Source organism: Thamnophis elegans, chromosome 2 (assembly GCF_009769535.1).
Source record: "Thamnophis elegans isolate rThaEle1 chromosome 2, rThaEle1.pri, whole genome shotgun sequence".
NCBI classification, from domain to species: domain Eukaryota; kingdom Metazoa; phylum Chordata; class Lepidosauria; order Squamata; family Colubridae; genus Thamnophis; species Thamnophis elegans.
In genome coordinates this window covers 117,202,711-117,223,301 of record NC_045542.1, presented here as the reverse complement: position 1 = coordinate 117,223,301, position 20,591 = coordinate 117,202,711, and the positions used below count along the sequence as shown (strand labels likewise).

Below are 20,591 nucleotides of genomic sequence, written 5' to 3'. Positions count from 1 at the left end.
CGCAGTGGGATAAGAGTTAGACTAATATTGAAGAAATAGTGGAATATTGAAGAAATAGTGGAATAGTGAATCATTAAAGAAAGGATGTCAAAGAAGGGACAAAATTAAATTTGAATGTCAAAAGTTAAAATACTTTAAAAATTATTTTAAATAATTAAATTGAATTGTTGAATTGTTCCGCAGTGAGTTGTCATGTGGCAAGTTGGCCAGGGGGAATTTTCCCGTGGTGAGTTGGCTGCAGCGAGTTGCCCCATTCCGATTTCAGAGGCATTTACAGGAAACACAAGTGACATTGAACCAGTCTTCAGAAGGCTATGTTGTGAAGTGCTGCTGTAGCATCTAATATTCCACCAACTTTTTACCAAATTAGATTTTGTTGGTTTAATAACTCCAATCCTTTTTCTTCCATTTTGCTAAATATTTAAGCTAATGAAGAATTCTGTTTCTAATACGGTAAAACTTCATTTTATCGTACCCCAGTTTAGTGGACTTTGAAGGCAATGAACAGAACTTTTACCTGAAGTAGTGCAGATGATTTAGTTAAATTACCATAATTTGTGTGAATTTACATCATTATATAAGACTAATGACATGAACTGACACAAATGACCAATTATATAATTGGCATTATTACGTAAGTGGCATAAATTTGGGTTTAATGGACATTTAGCTTTAATGGACATGCTCTCCTGCCTAATGGCCTATTAAACTGATGTTTTCATGTACAAATATTGTCTATTAATTTTTGAATTTTTCAGAATATAAGTAGTCTAATTCTTATCTTATGGTTGCTAATATACCCTCTCCAACATATTAGGAATCAAGCTGATAGAAAAGGTACTGTATTAATATCTCACAAATTAATGACAATTATCCATATTGGAGTGATGCCCTTCTCACAAAACTAGCTTATTTATTAGTGGAATGTTCAAAAAACAGACTCAACTTTTAAAAATTTAGCCAATCATATGTGAGATAAAGATATTGCTAATCCTCAGTCCCATCAGCCTTTCTTTGTTAGATACCTTTTGAATAAGCAAGATCAGCAGCTAATTTAATGGTCTAATTGTAAGTAGTTGTAGTACTTATTACATAACAATTTGCTTTGAATTGCATTCATCCAAACCTCTCCTAAGCAAGCAGTTTTCTTTAAAGCTTGGTAAAGTGCTGAATAGACTGTGTGGCTGTACACTCACATTGTTGTTGTTGTTGCTATCGCTGCAGCTGCTACCTACATAATTTATGGGGCAACATTCCAAATTAGGAACAGGCAGGAGTGAAAATGTAGCTCCTTTCAGCAACCATTTAAAGAAGGTTTTTCATGAGCCCGTGGAAAAGTTCAGCTACTTTAAAGAGTTGCTAACAAGAGAGAGCTGTAATGAGAATCATTGACCCAAGAGTGCTTTACAAATTTTTGCAGCACACGGTTTAATAAAGATCTAGAGAGAAGGAAAAGGGAACACAGATAGTCCTCGACTTATGGAAGTTTATTTAGTGACCGAAGTTGCAACAACACTGAAAAAAGTGACATGACCATTTTTCATACTTATGACCACTGCAGCATGCCCATGGTCATGTGATTTATATTTGGATACTTGACAACTAACTCACATTTATGATGATTGTAGTGCGCAAGAGTCATGTGATCCCCTTTGGCAACCTTTTGACAAGCAAAGTCAATGGAGAAACAAATATGGCAAGAAGTGAAAAAATGGGGCAAAACTCACTTAACAAATTTCTCACTTAGCAACATAAATTTTGGGCTCAATTGTGGTCATAAGTTGAGGACTATCAGTATACAATACCCTTGTTAGGTCTGCTTACTTGATCTGATTCATCATATTGTACAATATCAGATAAGGTGATTGTATATATATGGTATGGGGGCATACATGACTGTTTATAAACTATCAAGGGGAGGAAATTTTTCCACAATAGGAAATTATTGTAGGCTGAGAATAAACTCCACGAATGAGTCCATAGACTAGCTGTGGAGCTAGTTGCTAATTTTTCCTTGCCAAACTTAAGAAAGTTTAAGCACCACCTACTTAAAATAATTATTTTTAGAACTGTCCGTTAGAAGTGAAGCTAAACTTATCTGAAACCCCCACCAAAAAAAACCCCATATCCATCACTCTAGTCAACCCAATAGAGGTTGGTACAGAAGCTGAGGTCTCAATGGTTCTAAGAGACCTCTAAAAATTGTTACCAGATTGTATTTTTAATATGACTGAAAGGGGAAAGCTGATTAAATACAGGAGAGGAGAGCAATCCTATTAACTGCATTCAACTGTGGAAATAAATTTTTGTCTTGGCCTCACCAATTGCATTTTGGAGAGCGGCCCTGGGGATACCACTCAAAGCTTAAGAGTGGCTTTCTGCCCAGAGAAAGCTGCACACTCTATGCTAAGTTATGAATTGTTTTAACCATGCCTTCTGAACATGTCACAGGGCTTCATCACTCAAACACCGTGGTTTACAAACCACAAAGAGTTCACACACCAGGCTAAGCAAACTGCATTAAGGCGTAGCATAGCATGGGAACTTAGCCAGAGATCGTGCATCTGGAAACTGAGGGAACAAAAGCAGCTTGGGAAGAGAGATTTGTCAAAATAAATCTACAGGAAATGGAAAAGGTTAGTACAAGGTTCTTGCTCTAAATTGCAATTCTGATTTTTGTGAGAAAAAGGGCATCTTCATTTATTATAATAAGTACTTAATCTTTCAGCATTTGCATTGACTACAAGCCCTTTTACATTCAATGTTAGGAAGAGCCTTACATTCATGCATTTAAAAAAAAGAAAATAGTGCTCTACCACATATAGAGAGGTTAGGATGGTGAAAGAAAGGGCTATTATCTCAAGATAGAAAGATTTTTATCTGACATTTAGATAGTGTGCCTGGAATTAAATGAACACCTTTTTTTTTTTTACCTTGATCGGTGTTGCTACATCAGGACTTGCAACTACTAAAGGAGAAATTAATACCATGCCTGAAAAGTCATTTGGTCTTTCGCACGCGGTGAGGATGGCAATGGCTCCTCCCTGAAATGAAAAAGCAAGCAATGGGTTGATGATTGCTAAGACTATTGATTTCAGTAAAGCAGAGGTGAGAAGATTGTGCAACACTACAACTCCCAGTATGTCTTACCATTGGCATGCTGGCTGGAATGGCAGCTGAGTTGGAATTTAGGAATATCTGAAGTGTCATGGTTGCCTCCCCCCTTCCCCAGCCATATAACAAAAAGAGATGACAAGCACTTATGGGCAGGTACATTATCAAGGTCACTTGTCTTGAGAACTTTGCCAATTTATTCTGGCAATGACTTATTATCGCAATGGCCACAACAATATTCAATTTCCTTCTGTACCCAGCGAAAGACAAATGTAGATCAATTCCATTATTGTGGACCACTGATTCCAACCGGCAATATAAAATAACAGACAAAAAACTTCAAAGGAAGTGTGGAGGTGATAATTTCAGAACTTATGTAATGAATGCAAGCATGTATCACCAAGTGTGCAATTCACTTGCATTGGCAGCAGAATCTCATTGCAGCGCTTCAAAAGGTGTTTCAATACCAATTCTAGGCATTGTACAACATTGGAATACCCAGAAATACAACTGCACAAAAGAAATCATCATAGGAATCACAATACAGCTATTAGGTGCTTGTTAAAGAATGTTCTTTTTTATTTATTTATTAAACTCATATATTATTCCTTTACAAGAAAAACCAAAAATACAAAAAAGAAAAAAAGAAATGTAAAACATTTTCCCTGCTCCCACAAACTATAATCAGATTTTTACAAAATACAAGAGGAAAGACAGCATTTTCCAGGCAGTATGGAAAAAACTGGCTCCCAGCATGTCCATAAAGCCCCAAAAATGGAAGAGAAGGACAAGCAGACAGGAGTAAATCAAGAGATTCATAGTGAGTTAAGCAATGATGCAACTAGAAAGAAGGGAGTGGCAAGTAAACAGTCTGATCAAGCTGTGGGATGAAACAGAAGCCAAAGGTGACCCAACTATATTCTGAAGTTATATTAAGACGACATCAATATGTGGTTGTATTAAAAATTGTATGATTTAATGAACTGTGATGGTGCAGTGGTTAGAATGAAGGCTACTTCTGCTGACTGCCAGCTGCCTGCAGTTAGGCAGTTCGATTCTCACTGGCTCAAGGCTGGCTCAGCTTTTCATCCTTGGTAAAATGGTTGGTAAAATGAGGACCCAGATTGTTGGGGGCAATATGCTGACTTTGTAAACAGCTTAGAGATGGCTGTAAAGCACTATGAAGGTGTATAAAAGTCTAAGTGCTAAGCACTATTAAAATAAAGAACGATAAATATGTTTTATTTTTTTGTAAAGAAGAGAATAATAGCTGTTTGGGAAGCAAATTTTAAGGCCTTTTTTGGAGTTTTGAAGCTAGATGTAAGAAACAAAGGAATTTGAAGGCATAACTTTCATCTCTTATAAATCTTGACTTGATTTGGCATAGTCATTTAAAAAAAAAGAATGCCAAGACAGTTTGGGACTGCAAGCTTAAATGCTCCCTCTTCAAGCCAAAAGTATGTATCTCAACCTCAGTAAGCAGGAGAGTTCAGCATGATTCACAAATAGTTGCCATGGGAAATCCTTGGAGAACTGTATTAAAGATACATCATTCTGTTTACTTGCAGGAATAAATTTGTGTGTATATGAATATGAGGACTATTTCAATTTCAGCTTATGCTACCATCTCTTTGTTTTAAAGGTTTACCATGAACTTCAGATCAGATATCATCTTGTTAATTTCTGATTAGAGATGGTTATGCTCACCTTAACTTTGTTTCAAAGCCCACTTTTTTTGTTTTGATATTTCTTTGAAGACACTCAGCAAAAAAGTTTAATTTTTTCATGCAAGTCCCCATCGCTATTATTCAATGCTCTTTTATAAACCTAGAGTAAATTTTGTAAAAGAAGTAAGTTTCTTAAAGAAGCTTATCAGACCTGGAAATGATTAACGGAGCATGAGCACGATGATGTGAGCATTAACAGGAATTTCCACTTTGATCTCAATATGAATTCAAAGCAAGAATAGAGTGAGGTTTAGAATTACAGATTTCATATTGTACTCTCAAATGGTTCTACAACTTTCTTTTAATTTAACAAAAATGCATTTTATGTAACTTTAAAAAAAGGAATAGACAATGTAATTTTCTATAGTGTAACATCCATTGCATGTTACTATGGGATAATGATAGCTAATGCCTTGGTTGCATACAAGAAAAAAGAAAAGTGTTTTTGTGTATGTGTGTAAAGTAGATAATAGCAATTTCTTGCCTAGCTTTCAATGGGTTTTTTGCCTTCAAAAACCCTAATTCTGTTGATAACTAAAAGGAATAGAACAAGAAATGAATACGCATATGCTGTATCTCCAGAATACAAGCGGACACTGATACATTCTATAGCTGTATTAAAGTTCAGAGATGATAAACCATTCCTTTGAAGTGAATTACAATTGACTCACAAACACTACTGTTAGATCGGGTAAAGGATAGACACACAAAGGCTACAGTAACAACAGCTCTTTATTGCAAATGAGAAACATCCGGCAAGGCTGAGCAGGATGGCAGCACTTTTAAAGGGGGCAGTCAGATCTTTCGACCAATAGGATTCAACCTCTATTCCCACCGGAGCAGCAGACCTTGGTGGAAACCACTGTCGCTGGGGTGAATATCTAACACCCCTCCCCTCTTGGAAGGAACAATCCTGTTGGTAACGTAGTCACGCAGGTAGGCGGGCCTTTGGATAGCTCTGCCTGACCTGCACAGTTCAGTAGGAGGAGTTTCCTTGGACAAGTCGGACAGACCTGTTTGTTCCACAGCCCCACTTGGTGTAAACTCCTGGAACTTTTCACAGGCCATGGCTGGAGCTTCTGGAGCTGGCTCGCTTGGAGCTTCCTGCGGGCCTGCAACAAAATCAGATAAGTCTTCCGGAACCCTCGACGTGAGCTGGCCATGGAAGGAGTGAGAGTTTGCTCTGTTTGGGTAGGGCTTTGGCTAACTCGTGCAGGAGTTACCTCTCGTTGTCTAAGAATGGAGTTGGAGAGGTGGCCACAGACTTGGTCAATATGCCTTCTCCAATTCCTACCGTCCTCGAGCTCTACCAGATAGGAGCGAGGGCTGGTGATGCCTATTATTGTGGCAAGTATCCACAGAGTTCCCCCGGCATAGTTGTGGGCACATATCGGATCCCCTACTCTAAATGTCCGAATCTTGCTTGTGGAGTCTGGGGGCAATGCGGCAGAATAATTGGGGTGTAGCTGGTGTAAGTGGGACCTTAGCTGGCGACCCATGAGAAGCTCGGAGGGCTTCTCCCAGTGGTGGCACTGGGTGTGAGGTGCTGAATTAGTAAATAGTTGTCAACCCGTGTTTGCCAATCTCCCAGGCCCATCCTAGCAAGGACCTCTTTTGCCGATCTCACCATTCTCTTCGCCTGACCATTGGAGGCTGATGGAATGGCGCGACCAGGGCATGCCTGATTCCCTGAGTTGCTAGGAAGGTCTCGAATTGCATGGCCGTAAATTAAAGCCCGTTGTCAGAGACCAAGATGTCGGGCAGGCCGTGCGTGGAGAAAAGTCTCTGTAGCACCCTGATGACTGCTTCTGCCGTAGTGGAGGGCATCAGCTTCAGCTTTTTGGGCCGCTTGGAGCGGACTTGTCCTATTGATGTGTGATAGGCGACTCTACTGTTGCCCTCTGCGCGCCATGAAGGCTTCTGCCAGGCCTCTGGGTTGGGCCTCTGTTGACGGCTTGGTGTATTTTTTGGCTGCCAGGTGGTGGCAGGGAAATCTCTCTGGCACACCTTGGTGATGTGTCCTTTTCCCTCGCAATGCTGACAAGTTGTTTCGTGGAAATGGCAGGACAAACGGGCATGGCCTCCTCCGCAGCTAGCGCAGGGCGGAAGACATGAATTGAATTTTCGCACCACCTTGGTGCAGCTACTGCACATGCGGAGCTGTCGTCTTCCTCGCTTTCTGAGCCCTCGGGATCGGCAGTCTCGCGATGTACACGGGTACTTTTCCGTGCATCCTGTGGTACGCTTTGGTGCTGCAGAGGCTCCGTCAATTTGGCAGCTGATTCGGATGCCCTGGCCTCGTCCAATGCAAACTGCAGAGTGAGGTTAGATTTAGCGAGCAATCTCCTCTGTGGGATAATGTCTCACACGCTATAAATTATGCGGTCCAGGATCAGCTCGTCCAGGTCCCGGAATTCACAGTACGCTGTGGCTTTCCAAAGTGCCGCTACGTACTTGTTAATTGACTCGCCATCCTTCTGGTTTCTGATGTTAAATTCGTGCCAGCAAACGTGCTTGGAGGGCTTGGGCACATAGTGGGTCTTCAGCCTCTGCTGTAGCGCGGACCATGGAACTGCTTGAAGCGGTGTCGGTTCTGAGAGGTTTTTTTGCCATCTCGAACACTTCCCGGCCACAGAAGCTGAGAAACATTTCTTCTTACGGCCTTCGAGAACGCCCATGAGGTCGTTTGCTTCAAGGAAGCAGTCAAATCATAGCAGTGATCGATGACTGGATCATATGGAGCAGGCGGGGCGTGCATAGCCATCCTGCGTTCATAGGGCGATTCAATTTTGCCGCTCAAAAAAAGTGGCTGTTTGCTGCCTTTGCTGGGGCTCCGGGCTGGATGTTCCTTCTGGATCTCTATGCTCTTTTTGTTTGCCTAGTTGCCTTCCAATCCCTCCTTCGTCACCAGTGTTAGATTGGGTAAAGGATAGACACACAAAGGCTACAGTAACAACAGCTCTTTATTACAAAAGAGAAACATCCAGCAAGGCTGAGCCAGACAGCAGCCCTTTTAAAGGGGGATGTCAGACCTTTTGACCAATAGGTTTCAACCTCTGTTCCCATCAGAGCAGCAGACCTTGGTGGAAACCACTGTCGCTAGGGTGAATATCTAATAACTACCTTTTGCATTTCATCGCTGAACCTTCTTAACTTTTGTTAACTAGCTTAAAACTTTCAAAACAAGTTATGATTAGGGTTGTACATCCTCTGTAGTAAAAATAAAAATTCTATTGTAAGGTAACACCAAGTCTACATCATAGAATATTACATGTATTATGAGTAAACCATAACATAACTTTGGGGATACCTTTTATTTTACATAGTTTATTCTTGTATTAAATGATTAAGAGTTGATGAGTCATGATATATCCCATTCCCGTATCACAAGGTTGTTCAATGTCCACCCTAGTTCTTGATATACCTCTAGGCCAGTGATGGCAAACCTTTTTTGGCTTGCATGCCAAAAGCGGGGGGAGCGCAGGGAAGTCATGTGCAGGCATGCCATACCCGTAATGCTATGCGCATGACCCCAGCACATATGCGGGCACGACCAGCGCTCCCCCCATTTTTGGCATGCTTTTTTCACCCTCCCCAGGCTCAGGAGGCTTTATAGGAACATGGAGAGGGCAAAAACAGCCCCCCAGGAGGCTTCAGGAGCTTCCCTTCAGGGCAAAATACTGACTCTACGGGCAAACAGGAAGTTCAGGAACGTACTTCCGGTTTGCTCGTAGGGCTGGTTTTAGGCTCCGGAGGGCAAAGAAATCACTCTACAAGTAAACCGGAAGTACGTTCCAGCATCATTAAACCACTTGCCACTGCATCCCATAATGGGAATATAAAGCCCCAAGATGTAAAATACCCATTTTCTCATCAACCAGCTTCCTTGAAGTGGAACTTTGGATTCTGCCCTCTTTTTGTAATTTTATTTCACCATCAAAAGAATTTCTGTAGCCTGTAGAATTGGAAAGCGGAGTCGTGGACCCCAACTCAGAAGTTCATGTTTGGCTTTCTTTTTACACATTTTCTTTCCTTTCCGTTTCTTCTCAAGGCAGAAATGTATAGCAATGGCATATTCATCCTTCCCTTTAACAATACTTGAGAATCTCAGAAAATGGGGCAACTCACTCTTAAAATGAATATGGTCTTAATTGGTATAGAAATATTTTAACCAACATGAATAAGGGGATCTTCCTGTCTGTCTGTCTATCTATCTATCATCTATCAATCAATCAATCAATCTACCTATCTATCGTCTATCTTCATCCATCCATGCATCCATGCATCCATCCATCCACCCAATCATCTATCTATCATCTATCCCTTATCTGTCTGAAAAAAACCCCAAACTCTTCACTTGTTTATGACTTTTGATGAAAATTATGAGAACAGTAATCCCTGTAAAGTCCAGTAGGGCTTAAGACAAACTCAAAAACATTTTATCTTTTATCTTTCTCACATATACATAAATACATACATTCAGATCACATCATTCCTTTTTGGCAAAAATAAGAAGGGTATTTTTTCACTTGCATTTCTAGAAATTCTAGCTTCATAGCTCTTCAATATTGGAAATAAGCCTTGAGAATGGTGTGTACATCTGTAATTTCACATTAGAACTAGCAACTGTGTAGTTTACATTTAGGTGGGCAGCTGTTTACAAATAACTGCAATAACATAGCCACTTCTTTTTGTGAAAATAAAAGGAAACAGAAACAAAAAGAGGGAAAGTAAAGGAAGCATGGAAAGAAAACCGAAAAGGCTATGATTTTTTTAAAAAAACTCTCCTGGCACCAGTATTAATTGTTAGACTTCAGAAACCTAACCCAAAATAAACAGCGTCTGCTGCTCTATAGGAGGCCAAGGCTCCATGAGGAAGGATTGTGTGCTTACCATGGAGTGCCCCAGAAGAAACACAGGAATGCCAGGATGATCCTTCTTCATGAGATCTATGTGCTGCAAGCTGTCTCTGACAAACACGTGAAAGTCTGACACAACCATACGGTCTCCTTCACTTTGCCCATGGCCAACTGTAAAAGGGAAAAGGAAAAGTGACTTGCCACACCAGAAGTAATTCATATTTTGGCTCTTCTCAGACTAGACACAAAATTATATTCTGTTATAGTTTGCTCCCACATGGCATTGTCGAGATGTGTGCAGGGCCTATTGGAATTGCAGCCACCAAATTAAGAAAAATTATATTGCATTTACAATACGCTGTTCTTTTTCACCACTTAGTCATGTCGTGACTCTTGGTGACTTTACTCTCTAGGCTACCCTGTCAAGCACAGCTTCTTTCAGTTGATTTTTTTAAAATTCAACTTTGCATCAGATTTGATGTTATCGAGCCATTGATGAGGTTACCTATTTTGAAACATCTGTAATAAAACAAGCAAGGTCAGAAATTCCTCAGAGTGTTCTTTGCTTGCCCCTTTTTCTTTGTCCACTAACCATTCCTAACACCATTGACTTCTCCCAATGAATTCACATGCATAGCATGGCCAAAGTAAACTGGACGGAGCCTTCTGATTTTAGCTTCCAGTGATGTGTCTGCTTTTATATCCAATGCAAACAACATCATTTGTGTGCAAAGGCCTCTAAAGCCGCAAGAGCAATGAGAACAGGAGGAGCCTCAAACTGTGTATCACCTTTGTCTGGGGAATGCTAACCGGTTGACAATCAAAGGTAACACCAAGTCATGGAAGTAGAACTTTCATGTTCCCCAACTGAGATTGTCTGAGGCTGTACATAATCACAATCCCTAAGGATACTCGGCTATCCTTAAGAGACTTCCAATGTGGCCTGGCTTTATAACACCCTTATGAGGAAATAAGAGTAGAATTCTAAACCTTTTCAGAAATAGGAGGATGCTCTACTAGATGGTCTTCAGAATGATCCAACAAGAGATGGGTCTTATATTCACAGCCTGAATAAGAAATGATTGCAGGCTATGGGACTAAGGCTTACACAGTTAAAAGCAGAAAATAATTATTACCTCCCTCCTTATCTATTTCCAGGGAAGGGCTGTTTATTTCACATGCTATTGAAATTCATCATAATTATCCCTCACAAAATAGAACTGATGATCAGCTGATCTGACAAGATATCCCACTGCCATATGATTGAACCAAAATTATAACTGAGTAATCATTGAAGCTTTGATTCCTAAAAGAAAAAAAATGCTGAATAGCCAAGCTTAAGATTAGAGGGTGAAGAAATGCAGAGATTTTTGACATTACTCAGCTGCACATTTTCTTGCCTTTTAATCCAGATCTCTGCCCTGTAAATGCTTCTTCAATACTGGTATTCATCCTGATGCCCTACAGTATTTGATGCAGTATTTAATGGCAGGAAAATGATCAAAGTCATCAGGGCTCAAGTTGAGAAAGACAGATATACACAAAAATATGGGAAAAATAAGAATGAGAATGTCCCAAAGGTGCATTTTCAAGAGGCAGCTGGATTTTCTGTTTTTTCTTTGAAGATGTTTCGCTTATCCAAGAAGCTTCTTCAGCTCTGACTGAATGGTGGAGAATGGAAGGATTTATACTCCTTGCAGACTGCTATCCATTTGCATTCTTTTAACCAGTTGTAAAGACCACCTGGAGGTTTTTCTGTGTCATCAGGGTCACCTGATTGGTGCAAATGTGTGTGGAGCCTTGGAACTGGTGAAAGAATTGTGTTGTAGACTGGAGATAGATAATGTCATATCCCTTTTCCTCTGTTGAAAGAGGGCTGTTCAGTTTTGACATAGATGATTTATAAAACAGTCATCTTATCCTCCCTCCGCCCCCGCAGCCATGCGACTACTTGTTTGGATAACCACTCCACATTTATGACTGTTTGCACTGTGTCCAACATGATGATAAGGCATTTTTGCAAAAAAACAGTATTTACGCCTAAATATAGCAGTATTTAATGACCACTGCAAAAAGTTATAAAATGGGTTCAGTCACATAGTGACACACTTTACGAATGTCACAATATACAACCATAATTGAGGGGCTCAATTATGATCATAACTTGAGAATTCCCTGTAAATGCTTCTGGTGAGTATATGGCATATATATCTTCTTGAATTACAACTAGTTTTTTTTAAATGGATCCTTTTGCTATAAAATATAATATAATATAATAAATACAATATAATAATATTGTAATATATAATATTAATTATATAATATAAAACAAACTTAATTTAATATATGTAAATTTTAATGTGTTAGATTCTAACACAGTTCAACAACTCTTTGTTCTTATATTTCTTAAGGGGAAATGGGTATTTCTTATAGAGAAATATTAATACATCACAAACTACAGTTCCCAAGAATTAAAAAAAAGAAATGTATAGGAAACAAATACATAAAACTGATCTAAGTATGCAACATAAAACGAGATCTAAATTCTAAAGTTGTTGATGCCTTTTTCTCAAATTTAAATAGCTGTCAGAAGCTTAGGTGGATCAGAAGGTAATCAAGAATTTGGTAAATCAGAGCAATTTAATTTGGATTTATTCTTTCCAAATATGTTTATGTGGAATTAACAAAAATTGAGCTTAGTAAGTACAAGCTTAAGTCCAAACATGCACAGATTGGGCTAGTAGTGATAATATAAACCAGCCTTCTCTAAAATGATGCCTAGCAGATGTGTTCAGAAAACAGCTTCCAGCCGTTCTGGAATTTGTAGTCCCAGATACATCAAGAGGGCATCAGCTTGAGAAAGACTAGCATAAATAAATGACAAAATGTTTAGAATTTCTACTTAACGCTCCTTTATTATTGAGGGCTGTGAAAGAAGTTTTTCCCATATGCTTAAAAAAAATTACTTTTAGCTGCTAATATGTTTGTTTTTGTATCTCCAACAATCATTTATGGATGGGTTGCTGCTTCATATTGCTTTACATATGGACCTAGTTAAGCTATAATGTGGCTGATAGGTTTCTGTGTGTGAATCCGTCCATTATGTGTGAATTAAGCCATGTTCAACAAAAACTAAAAATCCTTGTTTAGGACTATTATTCCTTCATACTTTTAGTTGCCAAGTTTCAAGTAAACCAAATGACATATATTCATGGATAAACTAAGCTAAGTAGATTTGATCATTTCCAATGAACTAATGGAAAACTAACAGCAGCTTTCCAGACAAGAAACGGCAAACTGAAGGCTACAAAAAACAAGAATATCTTGCAAGGGATTGTGTGGCATTCAAATACAGAAAGTAAATAAATATATTTTGGTATTTGGGCAGGACCTTGTCTAAATGAATAACATTTAAAACAATTATATTCTTTTCCTGCTCATCTGACATGATCAAGAAAAAGAAGCTTTAAATAAGGCAAACTCTCTAAGGTTCAACTTAATATGGCAATTATCAGTAATAATGGATTTTTCTCTTAATACAGAATATGAGAAAAATAAGGAAGAAAGAAAGAAAAAGCCCAGCTTTTAAGTAATCTCATCTGGTCAATTTTCTTGAAGGAGAATGTGAATATTTTTTAGTGGAGGTTCTAGAGGCAATTTTTGTGTTTTTGTGAAATAACTGAAAACTTTAACCGTGACCTTTTCATTTATTTTGAATGATGCCACAAACTGGACAAATCAAGTTAATGTGGATATACTGACAGACAATTTTTGTAGTACAATATATACTATACGTTTATAATACAGAAAATGGTGATGATTTAAACAGTCCAATATAGGTAGAGGTGAACAAGTGAGAGGATTCACTAAGAGCTGAGTTTGCTAGCTGTGTTAAGTTATATTAATTGTACAGTTAGGAAAGCCTGAAAGTTCAACCAAAAAAAGGCTAGAATTTTTGTATCACAGGTAGTCAGTCAATTAATCAACATCATAAAAGTGTATTTCTCACTAGATAAAATACACAGATAAGGAAATTCATGGCATCAATACAGCTCAATAAGAAGATATGCTTTCCTTAGTCATTACTAGAATTACATATAATCTCCAACTCACTTTCATGAAGTGTGGAAATATTTCTCATCATAATTGCAAAAATTCGAGATTAAAGCTATAGTGAAAACTAAGCTAAACATCAGTTAGGGTAATTCCCCCTTCCGCACTCTTGCGATTACCCTCCCTAAATTAACATAGTGTATGAACTTAAGGGCTTTCAGAGGCTCATCTTCTATAACAGCCAGTCTTGGTACTTCACAGTGAAAAAGTTTTCTTTTCATTATTATCCATTCCAAGCAAATTGTTGCTGAAGTGGTAATAGCAGTTCATCACACTTTCCTGATAACAAGATATGAATAAACTAAAAAATGGATTCTGCCAAGTTAGAATTATTTGAAAAGGAAGGGTATATCTAGACTAAAACTAAGGGAAAACTATGAATGAGAACGTCGCTCAGAGCTGCCTGAACCACAAATTAGGTGGTAAATAAATTTGATAAATAAAAATAAATAAAAGTTCAGTCTAATCTATTTGCCAGAAAATAAGCTCTTCTGCCCTATATCTTTTGTCCATATACTGTAGATGTTTATGTCAAATAGAAGAGTAAAACGCATATGGAAAGAGTAATCTCTCTTTCTGATGGCCTGGGAACCATTTAAAGTATTTGGATAATGAACAGTTTGGATAAACAAGAGAGTTTAGTGATTCCTTAGGATCATGTTAAAATTGACTATTAGGAAAACATACACAATGATGGTGGATTAAGTTGTGTAACTGAAGTTCACAAAAAGGGGAGAAAAGGAAACCTACTCAGTGTTTGTCAAATATTTTGGCTCAGAAAATGCTCTAACCGATTGCAAAATGGCAAGCAAAGAGATACAAATTCAAAAAATAATTTTTATGGGAGGAACGTAGCTTGTACATGAGATTGTACAAACAAAACACATGGTATGTAAGTACTTAGTTGCAACATGACTAGTTCAATTTAGATCCAAGATGGCTTAAGTATCAAAGATGGGGCATATTCTCATGACCTGAGGAAAATCAAGGTTTTAGTTCCTTTGAACATCTAAAGTCAGTATCACTCATATAGTGCACAGGACACCCGCCAAATAGAAACAACCACAAGGACACATGGTTCATAAAATCTATTTAACATTGAAGTTGGAGACCTTAAAAATCTTATTTTTTTAAAGTTTTATCTATTGCTTTCCAGTTTAATAAATGTTTAAACTATTGTATGTAAAAAAGGTAACATGCCTATCATTAAAAAAAATACACACATCCATTTCATATAAAGCTCTATGAAAGGAGACACCAGATGCCAAGAATCCACTCAAACTTGCACTAGTAATTTAGCTTGTATCCTTAAAGAATTCCATTACCTAAATTTCATCTTTTGTTGGGGAGAGCTAACACAAAATGGGAATAATTAGTTTTTACACACAAGGGAGACTGACCTGACCTCTCCAAAGGTAAGCTTACTATATTAATTCCTGAGGTTTCCACTGACACACAGCAGCATAGGCAATAGAGATAGTTTCAAAAGCTTTCTATGTGGAAGGCAATATATACATAACTAATATTCAAATATGTATTAATTAGTGCATGTAGCATTTCAAATTCTTCTGCCTCACAAAACCATAGAATTGGAAAGGACCATTGAGCCAACTGAGCCCACCCTTTTTAACTACAGGATTCCCTAAAGGAATCACTACAGGATTAAAGCACCTCATGCCTAGTCTTTGTTTGAAACATCTAGCAAAAGGAGCTAATCATCTGTCTCAGGAATTAGTTGCATGGAAAACTCTTACTATTAGAGTTTCCCTACACCACAATCTCTCTGAAATATGCACTTTATTGCCCACAGTGCTCTGCCAGTTTATTTGATTTGTTGGAATTTCCGTAAATTCATAATTGTACAATCTGTATGGCTGACTTCCACCTTTGAGCAATGGGAATACTGCAGAGACCGGATCAAAACAACATACTTTCCACAGTTGCTAAATTCCACAGCAGCAGGGAATTGTCAGTGGAGGAATATATAAGCTGAATGTCTCCTAACCATCTCCACGCATGAAGGAACCAAGCTTGTTTTTATGACCCCTCTGCTTGTGGCAACTCTAAGAAAGTAATTCCAACCAAGGCTAAGATTCTTGTAAAAATTCACCAGAATCTGTTAGATTCTGTTCTCAGCCTGCTATGTTTAACCCACATTTAAGATTAATGTCCCAGTACTGGATCACATCAACACATTGATGACAGCTACCACACTAGAGTTATATTATTGGAAGCAAGCACAAGATAGCTTTTACCTGCAGCTTGATGGATTGAATTTATCTTTTATTTTTAATAAAAATAAGGATGCAAATGTCTTTATATTAGAATACACAATATTTTTGTTTCTGGTATGATCAATATCTAGTTCTTGCGACTTCACATGATTATGTTTCTTTCCTCAACCCAAAGTATTATTCTCAGAAAAGAATCTCCTCCCTCCCAGTACATATTTTTGAAGAGCAAAGATATTTTTAGATCAGCTTGCACAACAGATTATTGTTTTGTTATCTTAGAGGCAAAAGGGAGAAAGAGAGAAAAAAGAAAAACAATTTTCTAAGCTAAAATTATTTCTGCCTTATTTCTGTTAAGCAGCAAGCGTTGGGTATGGTAAGTCTGTTGCATGGTTTTCTGCCAGTGCTGAACAAAATGATCTCTGATGGTGGAGGATGCATTTATTCCCACCAATCAACATAATTGGGAAGAAAAGTTTTTCTTTCCATATTTCTATTCTTTTGGAGATCTAAATTCAGATTTGATGTGTCAGTCATATTCTGAGTAATACTTTTCTTAACCTGTCTATTTGTACCAATAGACTCTCCAATCAAATATCCAAATAACACTATGTCTTCCTTCAGATGAATTTCACTCTTCATGCCAGTAATTTTCTTGGCAATAAAACATTAAATCTGAATTAAAAAATACCAAACCAAACCAAATCCTTTCAGTAACCTTATCAGTGATAGTGAAAGGTAAGAGTTGGGTATTTGACACTCTTTGAGCTTGATAGTTTTCTTGGAGGTTTTTTTTTTAATTACTAGGCTAAGTAATAGCAATGTGAGGGAAAGTGGGATGCTCTTTATATATATAGCAGCTTTATCTACCAGTCTTGGTGGGGTTATGGCATGTTTGATATTTCCTTCATTCATGTGTTGGTTTCTTTCCTGATTGGTTACCTGGAAGTGAGCTGCTAGAGTGAATGAATTCTAAGCTGTTGGTCTCATTCCTAGGTTTTGTCTATGAAGATTTTCAGTTATTCAGGTCCCAAAGGTGCTTTTCAAAAGGTAATTGGACTTTCTTTGTTTTTTTTCCTTGAAGATGGGGGATTGACCAGGAGCACCTAGCAGGCTTGGGCTAGGCTAGCGGGCGTGGCAGTAGCAGGGATTGCCACTCAGGGGAATGTCACGGGCCTGGATGTGGTGGGCTCCAAAATTAAATGTGGAAAGAACTGTGCATACCGCAGGAGGGAGACCAGCTGATCATTCTGCGGGACAAAGACCTGCACTGGACCTGCCCATTCGGCCAAAGGACCGCTTCGGAGGCAACATGGCAAAGCTTAGCCTCCTTTCAGGCCCAGCTCTTGGCTGCCGCCCACTCACTTTCCCCTCCACCTTGGGTCCCGCATCCAACCTGTGACAGGGCGAGTGACCCATGGGGGAGAGCGCCACACTGGGGTGCTGTGTGGCTGGACCAGACGCTTTCTTTTGGGCCTCCCTCCCAGAGCCGGGCCCGAAAGACGACTGAGCCTCACCATTCCCCCCCCCCACAGCCCTTTGCCGAGCATGGCAGGCCCCTTCCCCCATTAGCCTTACCTTCTCAGGTCAAGTGAAGAGGGGCCATGGGGGAGGCAGCTGGGCGAGGAGCAGAAATCGGTGAAGGAGGGTTCATCAGGCAGAAATCAGCTGGGCTGTGTGGTCAAGGCAAGTGAGGGAACCAGACAGCAGCAGCAGCTATGCCATAGGCATGACTCTAGGCATCAGCCAAGGAGAGATAAGGAGTGACTGGGAGGAGCAGGGCGGGGCCAGCCGTGTTGCTATTGGCCGGTTCTCCGAACTGTGCAAAAGTTTAACAACAGGTTCGCCTGAACCAATGCGAACCGGCTGAATCCAACTTTTGAACATACCACATGGGGTTATTTTATTCCTTTTTATAAGCTAATAAGCTTCATGAAAGTATCTGCAAAGTCCTCTAAAGAACAAACCTTATTACCTTTAGCTAAATTAGCTACTAATTTTAAATTTAATTAGGAAATGAAAAACATTGTTAGAATTTATATTATTAATTGTATATGCTGGTTAGTGTGACAATTTAACTGATTGAAGACATTTTTATAGCTGTAAGGTGGCCAACATGGCCATTGTTAGAAATTAAATTTCACACAAGTATTTTTTATGATATGTCTCATGTTTAACAAGATGACACTTAGATTCATGTCCCCATTATTTTTAACCTAGCATGCTGTCAGTGAGGGAAGAGAAAGAAAAAAAGGAACACTTTTAGAAAAAGAAATGTTTTCTTACAGCATCAAAACATTTACCCACCTGAGGCAAAAAATGGAGAGAGAACTATTATATTTATCTTTAATAACTCAGTGCTTTTAAGAACACCAAATGACTATGGCACAACATAAGCTGCACAGTACAGCATAAGCTTTTGATGACTATAGTAGCTTCAGACTGCACAGAATAACAACTTGAAAAGGAACTCCTGTAGTCTGTTTTCCCCCCAAGATGAAGCAGAAAACGACATTACTCTGTTGTAAGTTACCTGTTGATGAGCACAGCACCTGCTTTAGTGTCTTAATCCATATGACTGTGCTTTTCAACAGAGACACTATTCAAACTTGAACAGCTGCTTGTTTGATTGGAAAACATTTCCAGTTCTTTTCAAAATCTTCACCTATTTCCTGTTCTTTATCAGGGTTTTTGTTCCCTCTGCATAAAAGTTCTTTTTTCAAATTGAATTGACTGCCCTTTCTTTAGAATTAGTTATGCTGCAAGGTTTACTGAAAAGGCTCACTTAAGAATTCTTTTACATTTAGTTTATATGTAGAAACAAAGCATGAATATTTTTAAAAACCTTGGGGGGACCGATCCCCTCTTTTTGTTTCAAAGTAATCTAGTTTCTGCTAATTCTAGAGAGTTGTCTTTGAGAAACAACTGGAACAGACCTGATTATTTGTGTGCTTTCCCTAATATTTTACATTATTTTCAGCGCAAACAGGACCAAAATTCTCCTCAAAGAATTCCTTTTGTCATAACTACTGGTATTATAATAAGTTCACTATATGAAATATAGTCAGACAGTTTGAAATATGAAAACACAAGATTTCACTGATGAGTTTCTGATGTCTCCTTATTCGTCATCATCTTTTAAACGTATTTAACTTTTTTGCTTGCCTTTAGGTTTAAAATTTAGGGCCATAAAGGAGGATTAGAAAATTTTGTTATTAAAGATTGTGGATGTTTAGCTAGAACAGGACATAAGGATTCAGTGTTATTGGAGGATTTTAGAAATAGTAAATGAAATGCCAGTATGTGGTTATGTATAAAATCTTGGTATATTTTATGATGAAGGACGTTTAAACAATTATAGTCAAATGAAAATGGAGGTATGATGATGGTAACATGTATAAATATCTGAGTTAAAATACTTGAATTAATATGAATTATGTTTGATGACTGTGGAAGAGACGCACGAAAGCCTTTTGTAACCAACTGATAGATACACTTTCTACAGTATGTAAAGAAGGAAGATTTTATGTATTGTGTTTGTTTTGAAAATAAAAAATAAAAAAAATATTTAAAAAAATAATTTAAGGCCAATATTGCTATTCCTCACTTACCAATCATTCATTCAGCAAGTTTTCAAAGTTATAACAGTGCTGAAAAACTAACGTTTTCCTATTTACAATCATTGCAGTATTCTTCAATCACACGATGGACACTATAGTCAGTTCTCCTATGATTGACCTGTGGGTTTTTGTTTTTCTCTTTTCCCCTCCCATTTCCTTGAGCAGAAGGATTGAAGAAAGGGATATCAAGAGAATAAGCTGTTTACTCTTCTTCACATTGAACAATGCAGCAGAAAAGGGTCGGGCAAAGGAGTGACTGCCTACAGAAATCACTTGTTATTTTTTTCTTGAGTATTCTAAAGGGTAAAAGAGTGGCTAGAAGGCAAATGAAAGTCAAAAGCATCAGTCTGTTTCTTTATTATAATTCTTAGATAGACACCAATGCCCAATCACCCAGGCTTTAGAATTAAATGAGACCTTTTTCAAGCCTTGAGTATAGTTTTGTTTGCAAATGTTGCAAACAAATCCAGTTTTTAATGTGACAGACATCTAAGAGTGGAGAGTAATGGCATAACACATTTCTTTAAGTTAAAACAACATTATATCCATTAAGCCTGGGCTATCTAGTTTTGGAGTCAGGCCTCATAGTACTTTCCTCCTAAAATATGATGCTGTTGTGATAAGAATATTTCTTATCACATTCCTCATTATCACTTATATATTAAATAATATAGCATTATTAGGAGCTTAATGAGAAACAGAGTTTCTTCTTTAGACTAGCAAATCAATGCCAACTTGATTGTTATTATTAAATGTGCACTGTGCTTTACCAATTGCAAGAAAAGGTTACAACTTAAAATTCAGTACAGGAAAAAGCATGGAGAAAGAAAGCAGGTAAATAGAGAAACAGGAGATTATTCCTGGAACTATTTAATATCTACTTGAAATTAAGTGAGTGTTTAGGACTATATAACTTAGGGAGACTTA

At 38.2% G+C, this 20,591-nt stretch overlaps 1 protein-coding gene across 3 annotated transcripts in view; it reads right to left on the bottom strand.

The window, feature by feature from the left end:
* Positions 1–20,591, bottom strand: part of MGLL (monoglyceride lipase) — a 162,806-nt gene that overhangs the window by 14,862 nt on the left and 127,353 nt on the right. For all 3 annotated transcript variants that reach the window (XM_032210085.1, XM_032210083.1, XM_032210084.1), the window contains 2 exons: positions 9,735–9,871; positions 2,934–3,044 (listed from right to left, as the gene is read on the bottom strand). In XM_032210085.1, the coding sequence (XP_032065976.1) occupies positions 2,934–3,044; positions 9,735–9,871 (248 nt within the window). The remainder of the gene's footprint in view (positions 1–2,933; positions 3,045–9,734; positions 9,872–20,591) is intronic.